At 48.8% G+C, this 25,004-nt stretch overlaps 1 protein-coding gene across 1 annotated transcript; it reads left to right on the top strand.

Moving 5' to 3' along the window:
• The first annotated feature begins 1,105 nt into the window (after window positions 1-1,105).
• SLC35B4 (solute carrier family 35 member B4) lies at window positions 1,106-24,784 on the top strand. Its single transcript, XM_073328873.1, has 10 exons — window positions 1,106-1,267; window positions 9,104-9,217; window positions 9,999-10,101; window positions 11,118-11,167; window positions 12,274-12,355; window positions 14,645-14,705; window positions 15,915-16,024; window positions 16,662-16,737; window positions 18,471-18,546; window positions 21,161-24,784. Exons 1-10 carry the CDS (start codon window positions 1,191-1,193, stop codon window positions 21,405-21,407), a joined length of 996 nt encoding a protein of 331 aa, XP_073184974.1. The 5' UTR covers window positions 1,106-1,190; the 3' UTR covers window positions 21,408-24,784.
• The last annotated feature ends 220 nt before the right edge of the window (window positions 24,785-25,004 follow it).

The following is a 25,004-nucleotide window of genomic DNA, read 5'->3' as shown; positions in this document are numbered from 1 at the left end:
AAGGCAGAGTAGTAACACAGTGGCCTGAACACGACATCTTAGTTTGCTTGTTAAAGAACAAAGAGTTTGCTTCACTCTCAGGAAACGGGGCTAGTACAAGCTCACGGCTGCTCTGAAAATGTAAGAATTTTGTTCTTGCTCATTCTAAAGTAACAACAAATGTTACTCCATCCACCGCCCGATCTAAAGCCCACTGCAGTCAATGGGAGACTTTCCTAGGAATTCAGTAGCCTTGAGATCAGGCCCCTAGAGGGACCATTACCCAGACCTTAGCCTAGGTAAGATTTTATATTTTGATGATCTTTGATTCAGTTTGGTTTCCTCTCCGTACTGTAAGGCCTTTGGCGTTACCGGCTGTTCCATTGGGGTCTGTCCTTTCGGGCCATTCTCAGATAAAAGGACAGTGACCTTCTGTTCGCTGGCGAGAAGCAGAGGAAGAAGGTGTCTCTCCTGGAGCCTTCTGTGGAAGGTGTAGGGTAGGAGGGTGTTCGTTCCCAATACGGCCCACCAAGGTCAGGCCCAGGGAGCGGGGGTAGGAACTGGGGAAGGCTGTGCCTGTTCAGGCGGTAAGCTCTTCAGGCCAGAGCGGTGCCCCGTACAGCACCGAGCGCGCCGTCGGCATTTTGCCAGCTTTTCGCGCTCATTAATGCTCATCCGCTCACTGATCAGCCTAGCCTTAGCCAGCAATCGAGCAAAACTCGGGGGGGGGCAGGAATTCTGCCCGAGTCCCCCTCCCGCTCCAGGCCAGGGGCGGGCACGCACCCCGCGAGCTTGCCGCCCAGAAGGGGCTCGCTCCCGGTGAGCTTTTACCTGTGGGCCTGAAATCCTTCCCACTCCTTGTGGGGAGCTGCTCTGCCTGCCAGGGGCGGGCTGGCTGCCTCCTCCTCCTCCGCCCCCTCTCCAGTTTTACAACAGCTCGTCCCCCCGGGCGAGCTCAGGGCCAGGGGAGCGCGGGCAGCCGAGGAACTACAACTCCCATCAGCCCCCGGGAGCCCGGAGCCGCGCGGGAAAGTCGCCGGCGCCTGGGGAGCCGGGCGCGGGGGGTGCTGGGAGCTGTAGTTCCCCGCGGGCGGGGCGGCCGTCGGGACGCACGGCAGGCGGGCGGGGGAGGAACTACCGCAGGGCGGGATGGCGCTGGGGCCGGCCGGAGGCTCAGCGCGGCCGTGGGAGCGGGGCCCCCAGCCGCTACCATGCGCCGCGCCTTGGCCGTCGGGCTGGTCTTCAGCGGCTGCTGCAGCAACGTGGTTTTCCTGGAGCTGCTGGCCAGGTGGGGTGGGATTGGGGGCGGGTCTCCTGGTAGGGCTCCTGGGTGGGGGGGCAGGGCTGTTGGGTTGGGTTGGGTTGGGGGGGGCAGGTCTCCTGATAGGGCTCCTGGGTGGGGGGGCAGGGCGGCTGGGGGTGGGGGGGCAGGTCTCCTGATGGGGCTCCTGGGTGGGGGTGGGGGGCAGGTCTCCTGATGGGGTTCTTGAGGATGGGGGGGGCAGGGCTGCTGGGTTGGGTTGCGGGGGGCAGGTCTCCTGATGGGGCTTCTGGATTGGGGGTGGGGGGGCAGGTCTCCTGATAGGGCTCTTGAGGATGGGGGGGCAGGGCTGCTGGATTGGGTTGGGGGGGCGGGTCTCCTCATAGGGCTCCTGTGTTGGGGGTGGGGGGGCAGGGCTGTTGGGTTGGGGGGGCGGGTCTCCTCATAGGGCTCCTGTGTTGGGGGTGGGGGGGTAGGGCTGCTGGGTTGGGTTGGGGGGGGCAGGTCTCCTGGTAGGGCTCCTGGGCTGGGGGAAGGGGGAAGGTCTCCTGATATGGCTCCTGGGCTTGGGGGGGGGCGGGGGGAGGGCTGCTGGGTTGGGTTTGTGGTGGGGGCGGGCAGGTCTCCTGATAGGGCTCCTGGGAAGGGGGAAGGTCTCCTGATAGGGCTCCTGGGCTTGGGGGGGGCGGGGGGAGGGCTGCTGGGTTGGGTTTGTGGGGGTGGGGGCTGGGCTTTTGATGTGGCTGCTGGGCTGGGTTGGGGGAGGGCAGGTCTCCTGATGTGGCTCCTGGGTTGGGTTTGGAGTGGGGCATGGCTCCTGATGTGGCTCCTGGGCTGGGTTGGGTTTGGAGGGGGGCATGGCTCCTGATGTGGCTACTGGGCGGGGGGGGCGGGCAGGGCTTCTGAGCTGGTGTTGCTTGGCCAGGTGTATTGTCACTGCCTGGGTGAGGGGCAGTGTCCCTGGCCTGGGGGCTCCCCACCGGGTGAGTGGTAGCATCTTCGGGGGCAAGGTTCTTGTGCTGTCCCCTAGGCTTGGGGGCATCTGGCCCAGAGAGTTGTTAGCACCCTAGGATTGTGGGGTCTGGTCTGTGCACAGCCTGCTGGGGTGGGGGAGTGCCATGCTGGGGTCACTAGGTTAAGGCCCAGGCTGGGGGCACTTGTGAAGCTAGGGGGTGGGGGGGCTAAGCAGTTTTTGATGAGTCTGCACCTTGTGTGGGTATTGTCACCTGGTGCTCTTCCCAGCCATGGGCATCTGGCAGCCCAGAGCTTTGGCTGTGGGCTCTGATTCACCCCAGAGCTTCTGGGGCCACCCTGCACCCCACTGTTACGACCATGTGCTTTGACCCACCTCAGATTTCAGTCCATAGCTCAGCATCGTGCTATCTATCCTATGTATGGGGCCATTGAGTAAGGTGTTTCTGGTGGTGTTCCTTGGGGATCGGTTCTTAGCCCATTGTCATTCAGTATTGTAATCCCTTATCTGGCAGATCTAATGCTGAATTCAGGGGGGCTGCCCTGTATCCCAGAGTCCACCCCAATGTGGAGCTAGATGGCTACCTAGTGCCCTAGTCTTGTGACTGGGCCCTCTAAACAACCAAGCTTGGAGCCCAGGGTGGACCCCAATTTCTGGCCATGCTGCAATTTAAGAGGGTGCATCACCTGTTGGAGCCTATGTTCCCCCTGGGATGCATGCCTGCATTAAAGAGAAGGGGGCTGTCATCTGTGGCAATGCACCTGAAGCGATAGGGCATAAGATTTTAACAGGAGCAGCAACTTAAAATGTGTTGGGGTGTCTGTTTTCTTTTCCCAACACTCCTGCAGAATGACTCATACACAGCTGCAAATAGTTTTCTAAATAATAGGGAGAGGAAGCCCTGGGCATGCATGGGATGGGGATGGAGACAGCTGTGTAATGGGACATGAGGGGTCTCCCTTGTGTTAGAAGAAAGGGGAGAGCGTATGGTGGGTACCGGAGCCTGGTCTGCAAATGGGAGCATTATCGTATGATGGCAATATGTGGAGAGACTGTTCCTTGTGAGTGAAGGAAAATCCTCTGATAGCAGAGGGGGGAAGCCCCCTGTGCGGTAGGTTTGTGACATGACTCCCATATTGTGGATGAGAAAAGTGAGGCTCAAAGAAATTAATGACCTGTCTCTTTTCCTCCCTGGAGGTGCTCATATAACCCACTGGTGAGTGTGTGTCAGGTCTCCCTCCCTCTGTGCGGGTCTGCAGAGGATATGAATTGTTACAGTCCCTAGCTCAGGAGCATTGGCTGTTTACCTCTAGTTGTAGCAGTCAATGCTTTTAGCTTTGAAGGTTCCCAGTTCAGACTCCAATGGGTCAGCCCTGAAGGCAGCCGTAGCACTAACCGCCCGCTGAAGTCAGTGGCACGTGTGAGTGCTTAGAACGTCAGAAAAATCAGGCCAGGCATGTGATGTGCCCAAGGCAACCAGTGTGTCCGTGTCAAGAGCCAGGTTATCCTGGTTTACATCCCTGTACATGGCAGCATGGCCAATCCCAGGTTTTCAAAAATCAAACCATCAACCACCGAACATCATGGTTGACTTAACCACTTGTGTCTTTGTTTTTTTCCCTCAGAAATACTATTTTTTAATGTTTTTATTTGCCTTCTCATTTTTGAGCCTTTAGGGTGCACTTGAGTCATGTTTTCAAGTTTTTCTCTGCAAACTTAGGGGTTTTTTTTGGGGGGGGAGAGGGGGTTTCAAATGAAAGCAGAGATTTTAATATATTCATATGACTCAAGGAGCTCGGGCCCTAAAAATATCACGGGACTCATGATCAAATCATGAGAGCTGGCAACACTGTAATGCCTCCTGTGCAAGTCACAGCCCCTTTCTGTGTCTCAGTTTCCCCATCAGTAACATGCCAGTGTTTACCTACATAATCTATATTTAATGTCCCTACAGTATTTGAAAATGCAAAGTGCTATACAGTATTATTGGCATATGGCAGTGTTTTATTAAGCTAGAGTTGAGGCTGAGCTCAGATTTTCCCATTTAAAAGGATGAAAACCTCAGAGAGGATTTTGTGGTTATCAAAAAAGCAAGCAGTTGAAATCCAGAAAATTTCAGAGTCAACGCTGCAATCTCTTATTGGGCCAACTGCTGTTGGTGAGAGACACAAGCTTTCAAGCTATACAAACCTAACAGATTGGTTTTCAAGCCTCTTAGCCCCTGCTCAAGCAATTAAGGCCCCAAGTCAATGAGGCTCTATATAGAGGCATGAGTTGTATAGATCTGGTTGCAGGATCAGAGCTTAAGATGATAACCTAAAAAGAAGAGGATACTGGTAGCAAAGCATCACGCTTGGTATCAGAAAGAGATCCATATGAATCCACTTAGCAAACCAGAGTTGAGTTCCATGTTTTGAAACTTCACCTGAGAACACTGCAGGTAAATCATCCTCACTAAATGTAAGATGTCAACATGCTGCAGACTTCTTTAAAGGTGACCAGCAAAAAGGACTTTTCCCTTTTTGAATTGGGCATATGGACTCTTCTCCTTTATGATGTATGAAGGAGGCCTGACAGGTGATGTACTCTATATACACATACATAATGCGAGAGAGAGAGAGAGAGCGCACGACACTGTAGCCAGTCCCTTCATAACGACAGATAGAAATACATTGGAACAGCCACTTGGATGAGATGAACTGAATGAGCAAGTCCATTATGCCAGGACTCCCAAACTGTGGTCCACTTTCTAATGGTCTGCTGAGAGCTGGCTGGTTGCATGGTTTTGGCTATTCTAGTTGTTTCCAGCTGCAAAATTGCTTCAAGAGATTCCTGCGACCTCGTCCAGACAGTTGCTGTTGTTCCCAGACGCTAACAGTTATGTGATTGGGAATGGGCAGAGAGGCGGCTGAAAAGCTGTTCTCTGTAATGAGTTCTAGCCCAGTGGTTCTCAACCAGGGGTGCGCAGAGGTCTTCTGGGGGGGTACATCAACTCATCTAGATATTTGCCTCGTTTTACAACAGGCTACATAAAAATCACTAGTGAAGTAAGTAGAAACTAAAATTTCACACACTGACTTGTTTATACTGCTCTCTCTATATACTATACACTGAAATGTAAGTACAATATTTGTATTCCAGTTGATCTCATTTTTACCATATAACTTTAAAAATAAAAAGTAAGCAGTTTTTCAGTACTAGTGTACTGTGATGCTTTTGTATTTTTATGCCTGATTTTGTAAGCAAGTAGTTTTTAAGTGATGTGAAACTAGGGGGTACACAAGACAAATCAGACTCCTGTAAGAGGTATTGTAGACTGGAAAGGTTGAGAGCCATTGTTCTAGCCCATGCTACAGAAAAATCCTGCATTCTGGACTTTGTACCAGGCTGCCCAGAAGAGAAAATTCAGTCTCCTAGAAGGCAGGAAGAGAAGTGAAACAAAAAAGGGTCGTGATCTTAATGTAATAGCAAAATGAGAGACCCAGAACCACCCAGCCTTCTGGTGCCTTACAATTTGTATGTAATTTAAATTTATTGGAGGATTATTGTCCTAAAGAAAGAGAATTGCCTAGTTGGGTAGAGTTAAAATAGCTGTAAAAAATTAATTGATATAACTAGGCTCTTAGCCATTTTCTGTAAACCTGCCAAGGTGTCAGGATACTGTTATATGGGTGTGTGGCTGGTTAGTCTGTTTTTCATTTGTATTTGTCTTGTAAAATTTGCAGATAGCTTTATGTCAACACAATTTAGAACCGGGCTTGTCCCTAACTTCTTACTTTTACTTGTGGAGCAATGAGGCAGAGTTCCTGTGGCTCAAGAGAGAGTGAAGGGGAATGGACTAGATGAATGACCAAATCCTAGTCTAGTCAGAGACCACTCTGGCATCCCACCAGGCTTGTAATTCCTCTTTCCCAGCCCCTCTCAAATCACCCCACACCAATCCTGGGATGTGAACCAAATGTAAAGGCCAGATAGAGACCTACAAATGGCTAACAACATATTTGTCTACACATTCCTGTTAATTGAGTTTGCAACTTAAACACAACTGGACAGCAAATCAGTGAAAAATGGGTCCTCTCCAGTCTGAAACACCAGAGTTTTAGCTCGTCACAGCCAGCGCTCAGATATGTTCAAGAGTCCTTTGCACTGGTTTCTCTGTTGCAGCAGAGGGGTCGGTGGTTTTCAGAGACTGTCAGAAAAGGGGAAGTGTCAACTCAACTTTCAGTTGTCCCCTATGACTATAAACTAGCAACAGTCAGCATGACGCATCCATGCAATTGGGCGGGGAGGGGCACAGCATAGTGGGCTGCTCTTGCATCTGAGCTTCCAGCCAGTCATGTACTCTAGCAAATGCTCTGTGATAGCTGCATGTTGTCCTGTCCCAGCATCAAAGTTCCTTGGGAGAATCTCTGAATGTTGGCCCTGGCTATTCCAGTACACACACACACGTGTACACACACACAGTAGATTTATGCAACCGGTAGTTGGTTCACCTCAGGACACAGTCACACCCTTGTGAGTAATTGCTTGATTCTTAGATTAATTATGGTTTCTCCATTTGCTCCCAGAGCTCTACAATTTCAACAAGACTTTATATTTAGTGCAGGAGCATTAGACTTCCAGATCTTGTGGTGGGATGGGAGCACTGAAGGGGCAAGTATTGGAGGAATATTACACTGGCGGTGATCCAGACTCCTGAGTTAGTGACCACCAGGGGTAGGGAGATGGTTGGGCCCCTGGGGGGAGAAGAAGAACCGGGCAGCAGGGGCCTGAATCTCAGGGATTGGATTCTGTGTTTCACTACCAATAGTTTGTGGAAGCCCGACACTGTAACAAGAAAAACTGGCTTCCTTCTAGTTGTTCCTGCATTGCCTAAATACCACTTCCTGAAACAAGGTGGGTGAGAAGTAATTGTCTCGCTGATATCCTGGGCCCAGCACACTACTCCAGCACTGAATATCCCATGTGCACCAAACACTTAATGCTGTTGTCATGTCTGATCTCCCAAGCTAAGCAGGTTTGGGCTCGATCATTTCTGGAATGGGAGGTCTCAAGCAAACACCTCGTTACTGCCATAAATAGCAAGTAACCCTATGCTTACTCCCCACCCAAGATACTAGAAGACCCATACCAGACAACTTAAAGCAAGAGCCCAAATGAGCCATCCACTCTTTAGCATCAAGGTAACGTAGTGATATAAAATAACCCCCCTCAGAAATGAATGTTCAAGACACACCAACCCTAAAACCAAGACCCTATCCAGTACATCAGGAAGAACAGCAAATAAACAATAAAAACCCCACAGCAAACAATAGTGATACACAGAAACCTCACCCAATCAGACTGCCTTAGCTCAGTGAGAGACAGAACATAGGCTCTTTGCAGTTCCATAACAGGCAATCAGACACTGGAAGTGCAGGGAGGAACAGCTCTGTTAACCATGTGACACAGTAAAACGGAGACATCTTCCGTTCCACCATCCAAACCCTGAGCTGTGGAAAAAGCGCTTCTTCAAAAGATTTCCTGTTGAAATGCAAGGAAGGAAAATTGAGTCTGGCTCTGAGAGGAGTGAAAGAGGCGACAACAGTAACTGTAAGATGTGGCAACCTGCTACCAAGTAGAAACAAATATGATGGAGTGGACACCTGGTACAAAAATTCATTATTTCTGTGAAGCCCGATCCTGTGTCCGTCTGACTGCACTGTATCTTGTATGCTTGCTCATCTCAATAAGCTTCATTTAAATGAGTGATCCAATAGGTGGCACTTTCTCCCCTCTGGGTCAGTACTGAGCAAATGCCCCAGCATAGTGGCAGATGGACCTATGCCACTGTACGTACTGACTTACTGTGTTCATACAGGGCCTAGCACAGAGGTGCTACCGTAGCCCAAATCTTTCTGATGAAATGTAAAACTGAAACACTGCCCTCTTACGGTGGTTAAAGATCAAAGCCCTTCTTGCAAAAATCAAACGCAAGGTAAGTAACGCTGGTGTCCTAGCTGAATTCCAAATGGCTAGTCGTTTCTCTTTCCTAGTTTTCACTGCAGTTTCCAATGGATAGCAATCTAAAGGTCTCGGGCCTGCTTCTCAGCGTGTTCAGTGGCCAGGGGCAAGGATATCTGAAAGATCGCCTGACGCTCCAGAGTGAGGACTCTGGGCAACAGCTCTGCTCCTCCGGCACAGTGAAACGTTCTCCCATGAGGGTAAAGCGCTTCAAGAGACAGAGCTCTCTCAGGGGCTGTCTGAGGCTGGAACAAACTCCCCCAGGAACTAAAGACCATCCTAAACCTTATCTCCTTCCTCTCCAAGTGCAAGGTGCACCATTTTGACTAGCCTTTTCTAGCAAACACAGATAGATACATAAAAAAGAATATCTCTCTTCTTATCAAACCCAAACCTTCCACCACATGCACAGTTCTCCTCTTGGGGGAAGGATAAGAGAATGAGCCACAGGTGACAGCTGCATTAAGCAATGTGAATAACATGACTGTAAGGTGCTCAGATATACAAGGATGCTGGCAGTCAAAAAACCTGTATAGAAGAAAATGATATCCTACTTCACTTCCTGTCTTAAGCCTGCTGAGTGGTGTTGCTGTGCACTGTTAAACAGCTCCAAGCTGCTCCCCAGAGGTTGCTACATCCCAGTGATAAGTGAAGTGATCCTTGTGAGTAGTTTGTATATGAATTTACAGTGGAGGTACCTATACTGCAGTGATTAGGGCTATGTAAGAACCATGCTAAGTAAGCTTGTCTGGTGTGTTAGAATGGTAAACACTGGTAAGTGCTCTATGAATGTGTGTAAGCTACTGGTCTCCTCCTGGGTGCATTCAGTTACAATATATTCTGTGTTGTCATGTTTCTCCTTCTCTCTCTCTTCCCCACATATCCAGAGAGTTTCCAGGATGCGGGAACATAGTGACATTTGCACAGTTCTTATTTATAGCAGTGGAAGGTTTTATCTTTGAAGCCAACTTTGGAAGGAAGCGGCCAGCCATCCCAATAAGGTACAGTAGACTTAAATGCTTTGGCTGGGCTTGAATTGACTAGATATCTGTTATCTCTTCGTGTTTAATAAAACAGCTTATCCTTTTGTCCGTCTAAACCCCATTCGTTTTCCAGAGTTAGCAACGCCTCATTCAGAACTTGTCATGCCTGGTAAAATATGAACTCATTTATCCAGGACTATTAATAGGAAACTACTTTCAGAGTCTTCTCTCCTAAGGAACATGTTAGTAGCTGTTGAGTAAGCAAGCGTGTCTTTTAGGGGACTGGATCTCTCTTGGGTTTGGTAATGAGTGGGGCCCACTGGAAATCTGTGGGGAAAGAAGTCTTGCAAAAATTCTTCTTTTACCCCCACTTATTCTGTGGGGAACAATCCTGCATTGGCAGCAGTGTGGCCTAGAAAACCTGATGGGTTTTTCCACCTCTGATCCCTGCGACTTGATGGCCTGTGTGAAACGACTTGGTTTCAGACTGGTGCCGAGTGTATCGCTAAATACCAGCCTGTTCACAGTTGATCCTGTTGCTGGCACCAACAGTCTACTTACGGAGATGATGGAGATTGAATTCCCCACCCACCCTGGAGCAGATGTGGGAGCACTGTTGCACGTAAGAGAGGGAGACTTGCACCGCCTGGGCTTTTCCTGCTCGGAGGATGAGCAGAGAACTTGAGTCTCTGGGGCTCCCAGATTAGTGCTGCCTGAGCATTGCATGAGAGAACATCTAGAAGGAACTTCCCGGTCGTCAACTTGCTTTGCTGACCAGCCCCTTGTGTTTCCCTTTCAGATACTACCTGATCATGGTGGCCATGTTCTTCACAGTCAGCGTAGTGAATAACTACGCCCTGAATCTAAACATAGCCATGCCACTCCACATGATCTTCAGATCAGTGAGTACCTCTGCCAGCCTTTCTCTCAGTGTGGGCATGCACAATGTCCCAGGGGAGCGGAACCTGTCTGTTCAGTCTCCCTCCAGGCCTGGTTGAGGAGGAGAGCTTCACTTTGACATAATAAAACTACTAGCATGGGGAGATGTACTAACCCAATGAGCCATGAAATGTACAAACAGGATCATTTGGGTAAGAAGATGTCACCTGAAAGCTGAGCCCCACCTTAAGAAAACTAAACCCTTCTCACCTCCTCCCTTCTGCAGCACCATGCCGTATTAAGGCTTACACAGCACGCATGTGTGTGCTCACGCTGCTAGTCCTTCATGCCCACCTAGTGGGTGCACCTCATGGTTTAGAAAATGCTGCCCCGTCCATGTTAGTTTCACAAATTTTAATGTCTGCAAAACAAGTGGCAAGGTAAACTTACATTAAAGCAAAAAGGAAATGTATCAAATGCTTGAGTATCAGGTATCGCTTACTAAGCTGTGGAGTAACCTTCCATGAGAAGCGGTGGATGGCCAATGGCTTGACACATCTTAAATCTAGACTGTTTAAAAAATAAAATAAAAAGAGGATACAGTCTAGGAACCAGTCCTGCGCTGAGCTAGATAACCTCGTAGTTCTCTCACCTGAACATTATCATTCCTGAGCCATCCCCAGGTAGATAGAGGGTCTATGCTTGTTCCCCACAATGTTGATGCCAGAAACTCTCTTAGTTTGTTCTCTTCCTGAACTGCCTTTGTATCTGTTTTAGCGTAAATACAACAAGGAGAAAACCTAAATTTCCCTGCTGCGCCCGCAAGTCCTATTACTTCTTTTCTCTGGGTCCAATGAGAATCTGTCCTTCTCTGATTTTGGTCTCTCTCCGTCCTTATCTTGAAGCTGTTATTTCTATTAGTGAACTGTACTTAACTGTTCAGAGCACACAGGATTTCTTGTTGAATGTGTTCCTATTTCTGGGCGGGTGCCTGACACACTGACCTTGTTTTGCTTTTCTCTCCCCCCCACCTCTCCAGGGTTCTCTAATAGCGAGCATGGTTCTAGGTATCATCATTCTGAAAAAAAGGTAAATTATACCTCCCGGTTTCATCAGAAAAAAAATGTATGTTATTGACTTAGTCAGGGCAACATCTGATAGTCAGCAGCATTTGGCACATGTGCAAACCTGTTCATCTGCAATGCACTTCAGACTTGATCTGTCATTCCCCAGTGTAAGTGTTCTCCTCCTCTCACTGATGGGGAAACTGAGGCACTGAAGGTAAGTGACTTGCCAGAAGTCAGGGAGGGAGTCCATATCAAAGCTGGGATTGGTGCTCCAGCTGTATCTGAAGGGGGAGCATTTCAGTACCATTGCTTTGCATTTCTGTACCACCTTCTGTCTGAGCTGCACAGTGTTTTATGATCATTAATCGATTAAGCCCTATATCACCCCTTACTGATAGGTAAGTAGTTAAGGAGAGTTGATCCCAGGTTGCTGATCATGGGCTGGCCGTGTGACTGTAAGTGGCTGAGGAGCGACAGGGAAGAGAGTGCTTTGTCACTCAGTAGCCCTTGTCACTCCCTTTGCAGCCACCAGCCTTCCAGCGGAGGCCTGGGTAGGACTCCCTTCCATGTGGGGTATCGGCTTAAATATTTTTCAAGAAGCTTTTGGTTTTGCCGCAATAGGAGCGTGTGGGTCTTTGTCCCCCTCCAGTGGCTGGTTTATGTAAAAGATACTGTTAGCACTGATGAACCAGGGCTTGAGACATGCTGCTGGGCCAGGCGGAAGTGAGGCTAGGTTTTGCCATAAGAGCTCTTTTCTGCTGACCTTTCCATCTGTGTGTGGGTATCAGCGAATGAAAAGTAAGTGGCTCAGCAAGAGAGTAATCAGAATTACATGATCTTAAGGCTCCCTATCTTGTGATCTAGTGGGGCTAGGAACCCTTTGGTCCTGGACTAGTTCTTGGAAAGAGAGCACTTAAATTTTTGAGCATGGAAAGGGCTAGAACTGAAAGAGCTTTTCCGTGGATCTTCTGTTCAATAGTTTCCAATCAGTAGTTACTCCAGACTTACACCAGGGTAACTGAGCAGAATCAGGCCTAATGCCTCTTCAGTGCAGCATTGGGTGAAAGCTCCCAGCTTGGAAAGGGGAGACTAGAATGCTGAAGTCTCTCTGTTCTTCTCTTGTTGCAGATACAGTGTGTCTAAATACACATCCATAGCCCTGGTGTCCATGGGGATCTTTATCTGCACTTTAATGTCTGCAAAGCAAGTGGTAAGGAATGCTTTTCAAGTGTCTGAGTCTGTGCAGCTGTGAGCCCTATTAACAGTAGGAGCTGCCACGGATGCCTTAATCAGACAATTCCCTTTGTATCAATGGGAAGGAAGTACACTGCCTATTTTTGTCTGTTTCCCTAGAGAGCTTTCCCACAGTCAGACACCTGATTTTTGCTGGCCTTCCCTTTTTTTTATTTTTTAGTTCAAGGTGCCTTTTATGACATGCTGCTTAGTTTTTTCTTTTCCAAGGGGCACACTGAATATCAAGTTACTTTCACCTGCAGAGGAAACAGAATTATTGGGGTTAATATATTTGAGTATTACCTGTTGCACAACCATTGTGGTGACTTTGCTTAGAGTGGCAGTGGCTTATCTAAAAACCTTGCTCTCAGCTTCCAGAACTGGTCACTTTTCAAACTAGAATTTTCCAGGCCTGGCCCGAAACCAAGTGTGATTTTTATTTTTTTGGGTAAGTTTGAGCATAAACAGGATGGCAATTTTTTGTGAGCAAGGAGAGTGTGGTTTCGGGGTAAGGAGAATGCACACACGTGTGCAACTTTTCTTGTTTTAGGTTTTTCCTTCTTGGTTTAACAGGTTTTAAAGAGGTAAGTCCAGAAAATTGAAACTGACCATGGAGATAGGTCTTAGAGAGATGCCCCTTCCAGGGTCTTGGTGAAAACTGATTTAATTTGGCCTAGTTTTGAGGGTTTGAATAGTGTGTAAGCCCACTGCAGACTTGCAGTGACAATAACGCTTTATCATGGGGGAAAATATACTTCAGAACGTAGAATCGGAAGGGACCTCCTGGGTCGGAGACCAATCTCCTGCTTTCACAGGCACCTGTAGAGAGGAAAAACTTACAAGATTCTCATGGAGCCAGGCCTGATTCCTTGTGCAATAACTATAAGCAGCCCTGTTGCTCTTTCACAGAGACAGCTGCTTACAGTTAGTCTGCAGTGAAAGAGGCTGGGTTCTGTAGGATCCTTGCTTATTTATAATGCAGATTTCAGGAGATTAATGCATCCCCAGATGCACTGAACAGCTGTACTTCTAGACTAGATTAGAAGTAATAATCCAAGTTAACTTTAATAGGTTCACAGCAAATACTGTGAGTTCGGCATGTGCCATGGAGTGCAGGCGTGGGTATCGGCATGTGTGAGCCTGTATCCCATTTTCAATAGGCGCACGCTTGGATAAGTCTGTTTTCTACCCCGCAAAGGAGGCTGTGCACCTGCAGCTCCTGTTGGCTTCCTCAGGAGCTCACCATCTCTAAGCAAAAAGAAAAGGAGGACCTGTGGCACCTTAGAGACTAACCAATTTATTTGAGCGTGAGCTTTCGTGAGCTACAGCTCGCTTCATCGGATGCGTACTGTGGAAAGTGTAGAAGATCTTTTTATACACACAAAGCATGAAAAAATGGGCGTTTACCATTTTGTAGTGGTAAACACCCATCTTTTCATGCTTTGTGTGTATAAAAAGATCTTCTACACTTTCCACAGGATGCGTCCGATAAAATGAGCTGTAGCTCACGAAAGCTTATGCTCAAATAAATTGGTTAGTCTCTAAGGTGCCACAAGTCCTCCTTTTCTTTTTGCGAATACAGACTAACACGGCTGTTACTCTGAAACCTGTCATCTCTGAGCAGCGGGCCACTCTGGTTCAGGACACTCACCAGACCTTCGGAGTCCTGGCCAGCTCTCTCGTTATCTCTCACCCATCCATTTAAAGTGACTAAATCTCCAAGTAAACACAGAATTGTCTGCAGTTGGGGATGGCTTTCAAAGGCTTTCCGGTGGCACTGATTGCTCGTTTAATGCTTTCAAAGACCTCATAGAACGCTGCGGGCTGTGTCAGCATGGTACTTTTTAATTATTCTTGGTAACTGATTATTTTTTCCAAGTACAACAAATATCTCAAAATACCCGCTTCATCATAACCCACACAGTCAGTCAAGAGTTAGGATAAAGGGAGGGGAGGGGAAGCGACATATGTCTTCAGCCAGTGTGTTTCTTTGAAAGGGATGCTTTGCTGATCTTCTATCCATACCCCACCAATTTCACTAAAGCAGGGGTGAAAGCCAGAACTACCACATACTCTCTGTAACCAGTGAAGGGACTTACAGGTGCAGAGGAAGGACACTCCGGGCTGTCTTCGATACCCTGGGTGTATGTAGGTTTGGAACACAATCCATCAGCTATTGGGAACAGAGAGACAAACTTAGTCCCTTGAAAACTGCCAAACTGCATCCATTATAATGATCTGACTCTCTTGTCCCCACCTTCCGTAGGCTTCTAAATCCAGCTTAAGTGAAGCGGACGGACTCCATGTCTTCATGTGGTGGCTGTTAGGTCTGTAAGTGCAGTGACGCTAATTGGCTTTGCAATTATGTTGGTCGAAGTTGCTTTCATGGGGCTGATCTCCAGGCCTGCAGCCGTGCTTAAACTGCACGGCAGCAGAGAGCGGTGGGATGCCCGGCTCCAGGGATCAGTTGCATTTCTGCTATCGATTTAAGCAGAATCACGTTGCCCTCTCTCACCCTGTTGATACAAGCCTATCACATTGCAAAAAGCTGCTTGCAACCAGCTGGTCAAAAATAGTATCCAAAGTGTTCGTGTGGGTTAGTGACAGAGCTGGGTTGCTCCTTTATCAGGTCTCTTCCCAGGTTACTTTTCAGCAGTGAATTTGAGAGATTCATATTAAGTACAAACAGGGCAGAGTCTGATCTCCATTTGACAGGTGCCACTGATGTAACCAAGATTAGAATCTGGGCCTAACTCTGTAAAGCAGACTCCCTGTAGGAAAGAGACATGGGAGAATAACCCAAAAAATGATGGCTTCTGAAAATATTGCAGCATCCCGTCATCCGCTGAAGCTGAAGGGGGGGAGTAAAAGAATTGCTTAGAGATCAAAGGACAGTCTCAGTCCTGGGTGTCACTCCATTGCCTACAGCAGGTTTAAACCAGGCATGTATTTGGCCCCATATGTATGCCGACAGTATTGGCCCAATTCCTCCCTACAATAGAGGGCCTTCTTGTTCACCCAGGTACTGCAGACTACCCCATGAGGGAGCAGTTACCTACAAGCTTGGTTGTATTTTATGGGTCTGATATACCATGGAGGAACCTTTTTAGAAAACTGGCACTGAAGAGTTTAATATGGCCAGTCTTCACTTTCTGGCTGCTTTTAGTGGCCGGGGTTGATATCTTGAGGAACCCAATATCATCATTAGTCTCTTTGCATGTGGGGCAGTAACTCCATCTAGGGGCTGGCTTTAGATTTTGATATCAGTCAAGGGGGTAACATCTAAAGCAGCGAAATCACTTTTGAAAATGGGTCTTAGGTGCTTAAACCCTATTGGCTTTCCATGAGACGTAGCGCCTAAGTCACATGGGTAAAATAGTCAAAGGCCCCAACATCTTTTGGCTGCGGCACCAGTCTCTTGTCGGCTTTCCCATTCTCTTGCGTTTCGAGTCATGCCCTGGAGATCTGCCTACGCTGATTGACGTGAGGTTTATTAAGCTCTGGGGCAGGACAGTAAGGCTGCTTTTGTGTTACAGGAATCGTGGCACTGACCTTCGCCCTCCTGATGTCAGCCAGAATGGGGATCTTTCAAGAGACCATCTACAAACAGTTTGGAAAGCATTCCAAGGAGGCACTGTTTTACAACGTAAGCAACGGCTGGCTTTATCTCAAACCAAAGTATTTCAAATATACATTTCATGCAGTGTTCTAGTCTGCTCCATGCGATAGAGCCACTGGCCCGGATGGAACCTTTTTTTAGAAAGAATCCAGACCTGAAGGCCCTGATCCTATGGTCAGAGCCATGAGGGCAATCCCTGGCGGTGCTCGGCGGTAGGAAATGTTTTGTAGGAAATAATCCTGCATGATGATTTTATAATAGGTCCTTTCCCATCTTTAAGTCCTATGATGCCAGGTTACTATACTGTAGAGGGGGTAGGGGAAATGAGGCCTGCATTGATCAAAAACTGTCCCCAAGCTTCTTGCTCAGGTGTTCAGCCCTTTAGAACTTGAGGGCTGGGTCAGTGAATGCATTTCATCCTGTCGTAATCCTGGACTGGTCTTCCAAGAGTGACTGATCATTTTCACTTGGGGTCGGAGGGATGGATAAACTGTACATGAGCTCAGATTATACACGGGCAGCCTCGTAGTGGCAATTAGTATGTTAAAGCATTTGTCCTTTAATATTAGTTGAAATGCACATACACTGGCTCCCTGTACTGATGTGGATTCTCTGAATGGTGTCAGTTTAGACCTCTGCATTGAATTTCTGTCTCTTGCCATAGCATGCCCTGCCCCTCCCTGGCTTCCTCCTCCTCGCTCCGGACATCTACGCCCATGCTGTTCTCTTCAGCCAGTCTGGTGAGTTTTCTTTGTGCAAGTCGATGCACTTGTTGCTTCTCTGCAGTGCAGGAATCTCTGGGTGAGACTCTCTGGCTGGTGGTTATATAGGTCAGCCTAAGTAATTACAGTGCTCCCTTCTGAACTTAAATCTGTGGATTGCTATGAAGAATGCTTTAACCCAGCAGAGGGATTAGAAACTCGTCAAGTTCCCAACCCTGCTAATACACCCATGCTTAACTTTATCTATCATCAGTAGTCCCGTCAAAATCAGTGGGTCTGTTTTGTGTGCATGAAGTTACTTACATGCAGAAGTGAAACCTGAAAACTGGTGAATGTTATTGTTAAATAAGCCCCACCTCACATACACAGATCCCCAATTTTATCTGACAGCCAAAAACTTTTCTACGTGATGTTTCGTAAACAGGTTCCCCTGTAACACACAGTTCATCTTCCCTCGTCAATCACAGCCATGTAAAAATGAAAATCCTTCTATCTAGCGGAAAAGAAGGGCTGTTTTTCCTCCCCATTCAGAAAATCAAGTGATAACAGATTTCATTAAACCATTCACATAAGTGATGCCTTGGCATGGGGCAGGGCATGAGCACAAAACAGGCCAGATTCTTTGGTTGCAATCGGCGTAGCTATGAAATTGGAATCAATGAAGCTGCAGAGGCTTACAGCAGCTGAGGATCTAGCCCAGGGGTGGCCCCCCTGAGCCTGAGAAGGAGGCAGAATTTACCAATGTGCATTGCCAAAGAGCCACAGTAATACATCACCTGCTCCCAGCACCTCCCGCCCACCGGCAGCCCCACCAATCAGCGCCTCCCCCTCCCTCCCTGCACCTCCCAAGCAGCTGTTTCCTGGCATGCAGGAGGCTCTGGTTGGGAGGGGAGGGGAGAGGAGCCAGGGCACGGCAGGGCCTGTGGCAGAGCCAGGGGTTGAGCAGTGAGCACCCCCCGGCCCATTGGAAAGTTGGCGCCTATAGCTCCAGCCTCGGAGTCGGTGCCTAGACAAGGAGCCGCATATTAACCTCTGAAGAGCCGCATGTGGCTCCGGAGCTACAGGTTGGCCACCCCTGCTCTAGCCCGTGATGCGTGTCCGGGTAGATGAACTGTGTGAAAATGACACATGTTTTTCACACACACTTTTCCAGTGGGGTATTGCCAGCACAGTGTTGCCTTTGTGAGATTTTCTTTCCTCCCCGAAAAACTTGCAGAAGCACGTGCAAACTGGGATTCATGTTCTCACCGCCAATAGCTGCTTGATAGTGGACCCGTCTTCAGCTGAGAATTCAGAAATGCACAGCTCTCATGGTGCTTATCACGGCAAAAGCTTTGCCCAGCTTCTGTGTGTAATGCACATACAACAGGAGACACCAGCGAGCAGTAAGAGATGGCACCTCACCATGATGTTTCTGTCTAGCAATAAAAGTCAAGTTAACCCACTAGATCAGAACCAGAACTGGGCCCCTTTCCAGGTGGTAGGGCCCAGGGCCCCTGGAGCATGTGCAGCTGTTACTTCCGTCTCCAGAGCTGTGGTGTGTTTATCGCTAGCGTGGGTACAGCATCGTCAGCCGCAATGAAAGCTCCCCACAGCTTTTCCTGCAGGCCTCCCTGAGTGAGATGCAATTGAGAGGCTTCCCTGCTGAGACCACCAAGAAGGGGGCTCGTTGCCATTGCCTGTGGTTTTGTGCTATTAAAAACTGGGCTGAGATCAGACATGGACCTTTCTTCTTTCCCCTCTCCTCACAGAGCCATTCCAAGTCCCGGGGATCGGGCTGACCTTACCTATCATGTGGTTCTACCTCGTCGTGAACGTCGTCACTCAGTATCCTTCAAACACACTGGCGGCAGAGCCAGGGCAGGCAGCAGGGATTCAAGTGTTTTGAGAAAACGGGGCCAAAAGATCAGTTGTGTAAATCCTGCCTTGTGCTCTTAGATCTCCCTGAATTCAGAGCTGATGTGCAAGAGGAGCTGTCAGCTGCTGAAACAGCGTGCGTGTTGTGTCCAAGAGACCAGAGGCATCGACAGGTCGCTTGAGCTGATGTAAGGTATGGACACAGCAGCTAAACTTCTACGGGTAATAATTATTGAAAGTGTGCGTGTCAAGTTGGAAAAGGCAGGCAGAGAGGGTCCTGTGAGGCAGGGAAGCTCTTGCTCTCTGAATTCAGGCAGAATGCGGTGAGTGAAGGCAACAGAAGAGACAGGGACCCAAGCATTTCGATAATGGCACCCTCTGGTTGCTTGTTTGTTATGAACACACCTCGGTGATATAGGGGTGAGACAGATGCTCCTGCAGTTTGCTGAGCTATGGCTTGCGGTTATTGTAAGCTCTTTATGTGGAAGGGGGGTTTCTGTTTCTGTTCCCTCCCAATCTCTGTGCAAGGATTGATCTGTTCTGCAATGGCAACTTGTGTGCACCTGCGTATAAAGCAACAATGGTTCATCTAGTACAATATGCCACCTCCCATTGCACTGCAGCAAACCAATACTCCACCTAGACCAGTATCCTTCTCTGTGACAGCAGCCACTGCAGGATACTTCAGAGGAAATTTGGAAAGAGATCCAGACAGCTGTGCATATATAATTTGAGTCAAGTAGCAGCAGAAGCTAGCCTAGGGTCCTGTGTGTGTGGAATGACTTGACAACTGACTGGCTTTAGCACTTAAGCAACTCTACTTACCTATCATTGAACTCTACCTTTGTCCTCTACACTTACTGGGTCAGAGGAGGGTGGAAATATTCCTGTGAATACAAATACTCTTGCCTGTCCCGGGGAAGGGGAAAGATGGATCAGTGAGAAGCTTCCCGATCCCCCGAAAAAGGCAGCCGGCTGGCTCTGTGTCGAAATTCTACCACCCCTTTGTCTTAGAAATTCCCCCCCCCCCCCCCCCGCCCCAGCTATCGGTCCTTGTTTCACTATTCCCTCTGCACCCCAGTGAGGAGCCTTTCTACTGCTTCACAAGCCTCTTGGTAAAAAAAAAAAAAAAAACCTCCTTAAACACATCCCTCCTGTATTCTAGCAAGGGGGCGTGGAGGGGAAGAAACTTCTCCACTCCTGCTGTTTATCAGCTTATGCCCTGCAGCAGGAGGATTGATAGCTCTTAGATTTAGCCTCCCTGGTCTTGAGCAGGTGCTGTCAGCACATCAGTGCAACTTTTTAACCCTTCTTTAAGAGAGCGGCTTCTCTAGCTCTGTGTTTGGTTCTGAGATTATGATGGCTGGATTCTCCGAGAGCTCTGGCTGGTGTCGAGGAGTGGGGGGATTCATATAGGCACTGCAAACGGCTATGGAAACATGTTAAGGGCTCAGAAGAGGAGAACAAATTTTGTGCCTCTCTTTAAAGTCAGTTCTTTCCGGGTGGGGGCAGGGGTGGATCTTGAGTATTCCCTTGTGGCTGGTGGCCTTAAGTCACATAAGTCTAGCCCTGAATGTGAGGAATGAGGCTACTAGCTCTTATACTTAAAGGTGCATGGTAGAGATCCTGAATCTCCTAGGGTTTGGCCTCTGTTGAAGGACATCGTATCATCCCTTGTATTGGGAGAGCTGTAAAGGTGCATGGACGTTGGTAGGAATTACCAGAGAGCCTGCAAACCCAGCTTCCGGGAACAGGGCATAGAGCAAAGGAGCAGAAAGATCTCCCAGCCGTGCTCCATTGGCTAGTTTGGATTGTGCATGAATGGATGGCTGGAACCTGGGGAGGGGGTAGCTTTGAGGTGCCTTTGCAGCTATGTGGGGCAGATGAGCCTTCAGACTGTAGGCGATTGGGGCAGCAGGAGAAGCACCTGTGAATATCTGTCATGGCTATGAGCAGGGGCAGTGTCTGTACAGAAACCATGAAACAGGGAGGAAGAACAAGCTAGATGGGCAAATAAGAAATATTTTAGCATTAAAAGAACATGAGCAAACCTAGCTTCCTTCAGGGGTGAGAGGCCTTCGCAGAACTGGGTTGGGCGACAGGGACAGAAGGCCTGGGGGGCGCTGCAGGACTGGAGTGAGTTTAGCAGAGCTGAGTGGGGGCCCATGGCTGGAAGAGCAGGGAGTGGAAGGAGGGTTGCAGGTCAGGACGGAGGGGCATCAGCAGAGCTGTGTGTGCGGGGAGAGCAGTACTGGAATAGGAGGGTGGGGCGGGGGGCAGGATTGAGGGGCATAGGCAGAGCTCTGTGTGTGGGGAGAGGCCAGGAGGAGGGACTGTGGGTCAGGCTGGAGGGGCATTGGCAGAGCTGGGCAGGAGGAGCTCAGGGTTGGAATGGCAGGGGTTCTGCAGGTCGGGAAGTAGCACTTAGCTGCACTGTCCCTGGCTCAAGCTGGTGCTATCCGTTTCACTTTCCTGAGGGCTTAATCTGTCCACTGGACCCACCCAAGGCCCCCATGTTCTCAAACGGCCAACCACCGGCTTGCGCTTCTCTCCACTCGCTGTGCCCTTAACTTGCCCCACCCAGATATGTGTGCATTCGGGGAGTCTTCATCCTCACCACGGAGTGCACCTCCCTGACCGTCACCCTGGTGGTGACGCTGCGCAAGTTTGTCAGCCTCATCTTCTCCATCCTGTACTTCAAGAACCCCTTCACCGCCTGGCACTGGCTGGGCACCCTCTTTGTCTTTGTGGGCACGCTGATGTACACCGAAGTGTGGACCAGCCTGGGGCCTCTGCTGGCCAAACAGAAGAAGGAGGCCAAGAAGGAGTAAAGGATCGTCTCAGAAAGGACTTTTTTTTTTTATGGTTTTCCAGGGCAGAGCACCAGGGACTCCACTGCAAGAGGGGTCGTTTCTGTAATACAGAGTAGCTGCTGGCTGCGCCAAGCTGTGGGGAACATGTAGAGAACGAGTTTAGTGAGTTCGGCTCGCAGCCCGTTTCATTTTAAAATGGTCCTTTTAAAATTTTTAATACTGTAAAGGTAAGATGCGTCTGTTAGACGCTGGCCTGGCACTGGCCCCCTGCCTGTGGTGCTGTCGGCCCACCCTCCCTCCCCACCTGTCTGATTTTACTCTTTGGCTGCTGTCCATTACCATTCTCATTACCTTACTCGCAGCCTGGTGCCGCTAATGCCCAGCGCAGCGTTGTAAAGTTCAATCGCAAAGCATGGATGCCAAGCCCCGGCTTCTGGGCTGGCTCCCTAGCTGCAGGGGGCATTCAAAACTGCTGCGGCTACCGACTCTTCCCAAGTCTCCTGCTCCCTCTGTGAAGTCCTCTGCCGTTCTTGGCTCGGTGCACGTGGCTAGGAAGGATGCATTCTGCACCGGCGCAGAGCCTGCAACAAGACTCTCCATTTGGGATATCTCGTTGTGGGCTCTTCAGTGAGCCCAGACGTGTGAGAGAGTGTCACTGAGCTGGGAAAGACATTTAAAAGGTCAGTCACGCTGTTGTCCTGGTCTCCTGCTCCGGACATACGTAAGATCAGGGCTTGACTCAGTTTCATTTTGCAGGTCACCTTTTAAAGCGCAGGTGACAAATGGCACCGGGGACTCCGTCCTGGTCAGTGTGTCCAGTTCACAGGTCGCTTTTCCCATCCTAATGGCTAGCATAGTAAAGCCAGCCCTGATCCAAAGAACCCAGCTGGACCGGAAGGGTTTTGCAGGCCAAATTAGAGCCCCAGTGACTCCTAGCAACCCGAGTCCAGTGGGTTTGTCAAGATGAGACTGTTTAGAATATAGACTATTCTACTGGAGCACAAGATGCAATAGCCAAGAGTGAGTGAGCTGGAGGCTGTCGGCTCTGCGTGGCTAAGAGTAGAGGCTTTGTTTGTGTTCCTGAGTGCAGCCAGAGAACAGATCTCTTCAATCAGAAGGTGCCTCTTTTACATTCCATTTGCAGAGGAGAACCACCCTGCTGAGTGACATGCCCAGTGAAATTACAGGTGTTTCCCCCGAAGGGCTCAGATGCAGTCAACCATGTTGAAGGCCTTTGCATGGTTGACTGTCCTCTGAATCCCATGGTGAAGTTACTGCTCAGGTCTAACATGGAGCTTTCCCTGTGTTCACCACTCTTTCCCCCTCTGCTGCTGCTGCTGCTTAAGCCTCTGAATCAACCAGGGGTGGCGCTCTTGTGACATCAGGTCCATAAAGATGGCTTCCACTTAGTGTCCTGCTAAATGACTTGGCAAGGTCAAGGAGCCAACCTTTCCGATCCTCGCTTTGATTTGGGTGTGCCAGTTCTTTGTGCCGTGCCATTTCTACCCCCCCATGTGAGGCTTTGGATGTGCGTATCCTCCTGTTTGGCTGCAAGTGCACAGACAAGTTCTGTGCATTGTGGTAGACCTGGCCAGCAGTGTTCAGGAATGAGCTTGCACAGGGGTTGTAGCAATAGAGAATTAATAGTGGCAGGGTTCTGTATTGTCCTTTTTAGGAGCAAGGAGGAAAGATAAATGTGCAGTAACAAACCCGCAAGTGAGTACACTGCCGGGACTCTGCTAATGGGTGAATGTTAAGAGGCATAAACCAATCTGAATACAAAGCCAACACGTTCCCATATTAGATTACATTTACTGCCCACAGGCAGCTAGCTGAGCATCTGGCTAGAATAAGCCGTGATAGCAGAAGAGCGAAAGCCATCATAAGTAGCTCTGAGGGTGGCAGCCTTTGGCTGTCTCAGCAGAGAACAAGGACTGAATTAGCCACTGTGATGACCTTTAGCAGAGGTCCCCAGAGGTCACAGCTGGTGCCTTGTGGGGAAGCTTGCAATGCCACTTCCTAGAACTGTTCCATAGCCGGATTAGCTCCCCATTTTCAGCTGTCTTGACTTTGAGCAGCTGGTCAAACTAATTTACAGCTTCCTTCCTTCCTGTGCTATTGAAAGTGTCTGCTTATAACACAGACTAAATGAAAGGGGCATAATCAGCCAGCCTATCCTTTTCACGCTCCACTGTTCCTAACGCTCTTTGAGTTTGACAACAAGACTTGTTCCACTGGCTGCTCCTCTAATTTGTCAGAGAACAGCACACAAGCAAACACCCCGATGTTACAATCAGTGTTCAAGTGGACGGGAAGGGATTCGCTGCCTTTGAAGTTCATTCTTTCCTGTAACTGTGAAGCCGCCCATAGCCGGATGGAGTTGGCATCTGCTGACTCAGAGCAATATCTCTGAGGAGCAAAACTTCCTGCCTTTGGAGTGCCCCAAACGGCACATGGTTTTCAAAGTATTTTCTCAGGCAGGGGGAGAATAAGCCTGCATGTTCACTGGAAGGTCTATCCCTCCTTCCCACAAATAACTTGGTTTAAACCCTGCTTCTGCTCGTCAGCTGGTATATACATACCTTGGGAAAGACGAGCCCAGAAGTAAGATTTCCACCTTGATCTTCATCACGGAGCAGGGGAAAGCTTTTTACACAGACTCAGAGCAGGGAATGTGTTCAGCACAAGTAGAATTCAGTGTTAGAGCAGCAGTAAAGCTTGTAGATCAAAGAGTGAAAATCTGGCATGGGGCTGAGACATGGAGTCAAATTCAGCACTGGCCTCCACTCCACATGGAACCAGTTTACACTAGCCGTGAATGTGGCTCAAGTTGTTTGGGTTCACTGTAGCTAGCCAAACAATAGCTTAGCAAGTGTAAACGTGAATGTAATGTATTTGTACACAGGCTGCTCTCATTTATCAGCTACACTGTATGTGGTCTCCTGTTTCATGTGATGCAGTTTTTTTGCCATGCTCTGTATCTGGATTTTATTTGAATGAAATCACCAGGATGTTTTTACATCTATCTCTGTTTACAAGACAGTCTAGGTGTTGCAGAGTAGTTATCACCAGACACCAGTAGGGATGGCTTCCCTCCGGTATTCTAGTATCTCTAAGTGATAGTCTTTATAAACTCATGAGAGGCAGAGGGGAAGGAAAATGGTGAGACAACCTGGACTATCTAGAGACACTCTGTCAGCTGTCAGTGTCCTCACGGTAGGGGTAGGGGACTTGTTTTTAAATTGTATACTTGAATGACCGACAGTGATTTAGCGCATATGCAAATAGACACTTGAAAAAGCCCAACCCCAAAGATCTGAAATGCTTTCTTAATGGAAGTAGAGATTTAGGTTTGAGGTTTTTCTATTGTTAAATAAATCTGCTCCTGACCCTTAGCTTTTGTTGTGACTGCTGACTGTGACTTTTGTTGTTGTATGTTCCTTCTGCTGAGCACACTTTGCTAAGGGAAGTAGCCCACGTCCTGCTGCCTTGAAGTCATACTGCCTTCGACAGGTGGGCTTCAGAGCAGGCTCTCTGGTTTCAGGGTTAACCTTCCCTCCGGGGAGCAGCCAGCCAGCCCCAGCGTTTGCGAATGACAGTGTGCCCCAGCTCAGT

Source organism: Lepidochelys kempii, chromosome 1 (assembly GCF_965140265.1).
Source record: "Lepidochelys kempii isolate rLepKem1 chromosome 1, rLepKem1.hap2, whole genome shotgun sequence".
Taxonomy (NCBI): Eukaryota; Metazoa; Chordata; order Testudines; family Cheloniidae; genus Lepidochelys; species Lepidochelys kempii.
This window is presented reverse-complemented; position numbering and strand designations above follow the sequence as displayed.

Excerpts from the sequence above, each read along its gene's own strand:
- SLC35B4 (XM_073328873.1), top strand. The coding sequence starts at position 1,191 with ATGCGCCGCGCCTTGGCCGTCGGGCTGGTCTTCAGCGGCTGCTGCAGC. Across the intron at positions 10,102-11,117 it reads TCCACATGATCTTCAGATCA|GGTTCTCTAATAGCGAGCAT; the intron begins GTGAGTACCTCT and ends CCACCTCTCCAG. Across the intron at positions 12,356-14,644 it reads TAATGTCTGCAAAGCAAGTG|GCTTCTAAATCCAGCTTAAG; the intron begins GTAAGGAATGCT and ends CACCTTCCGTAG.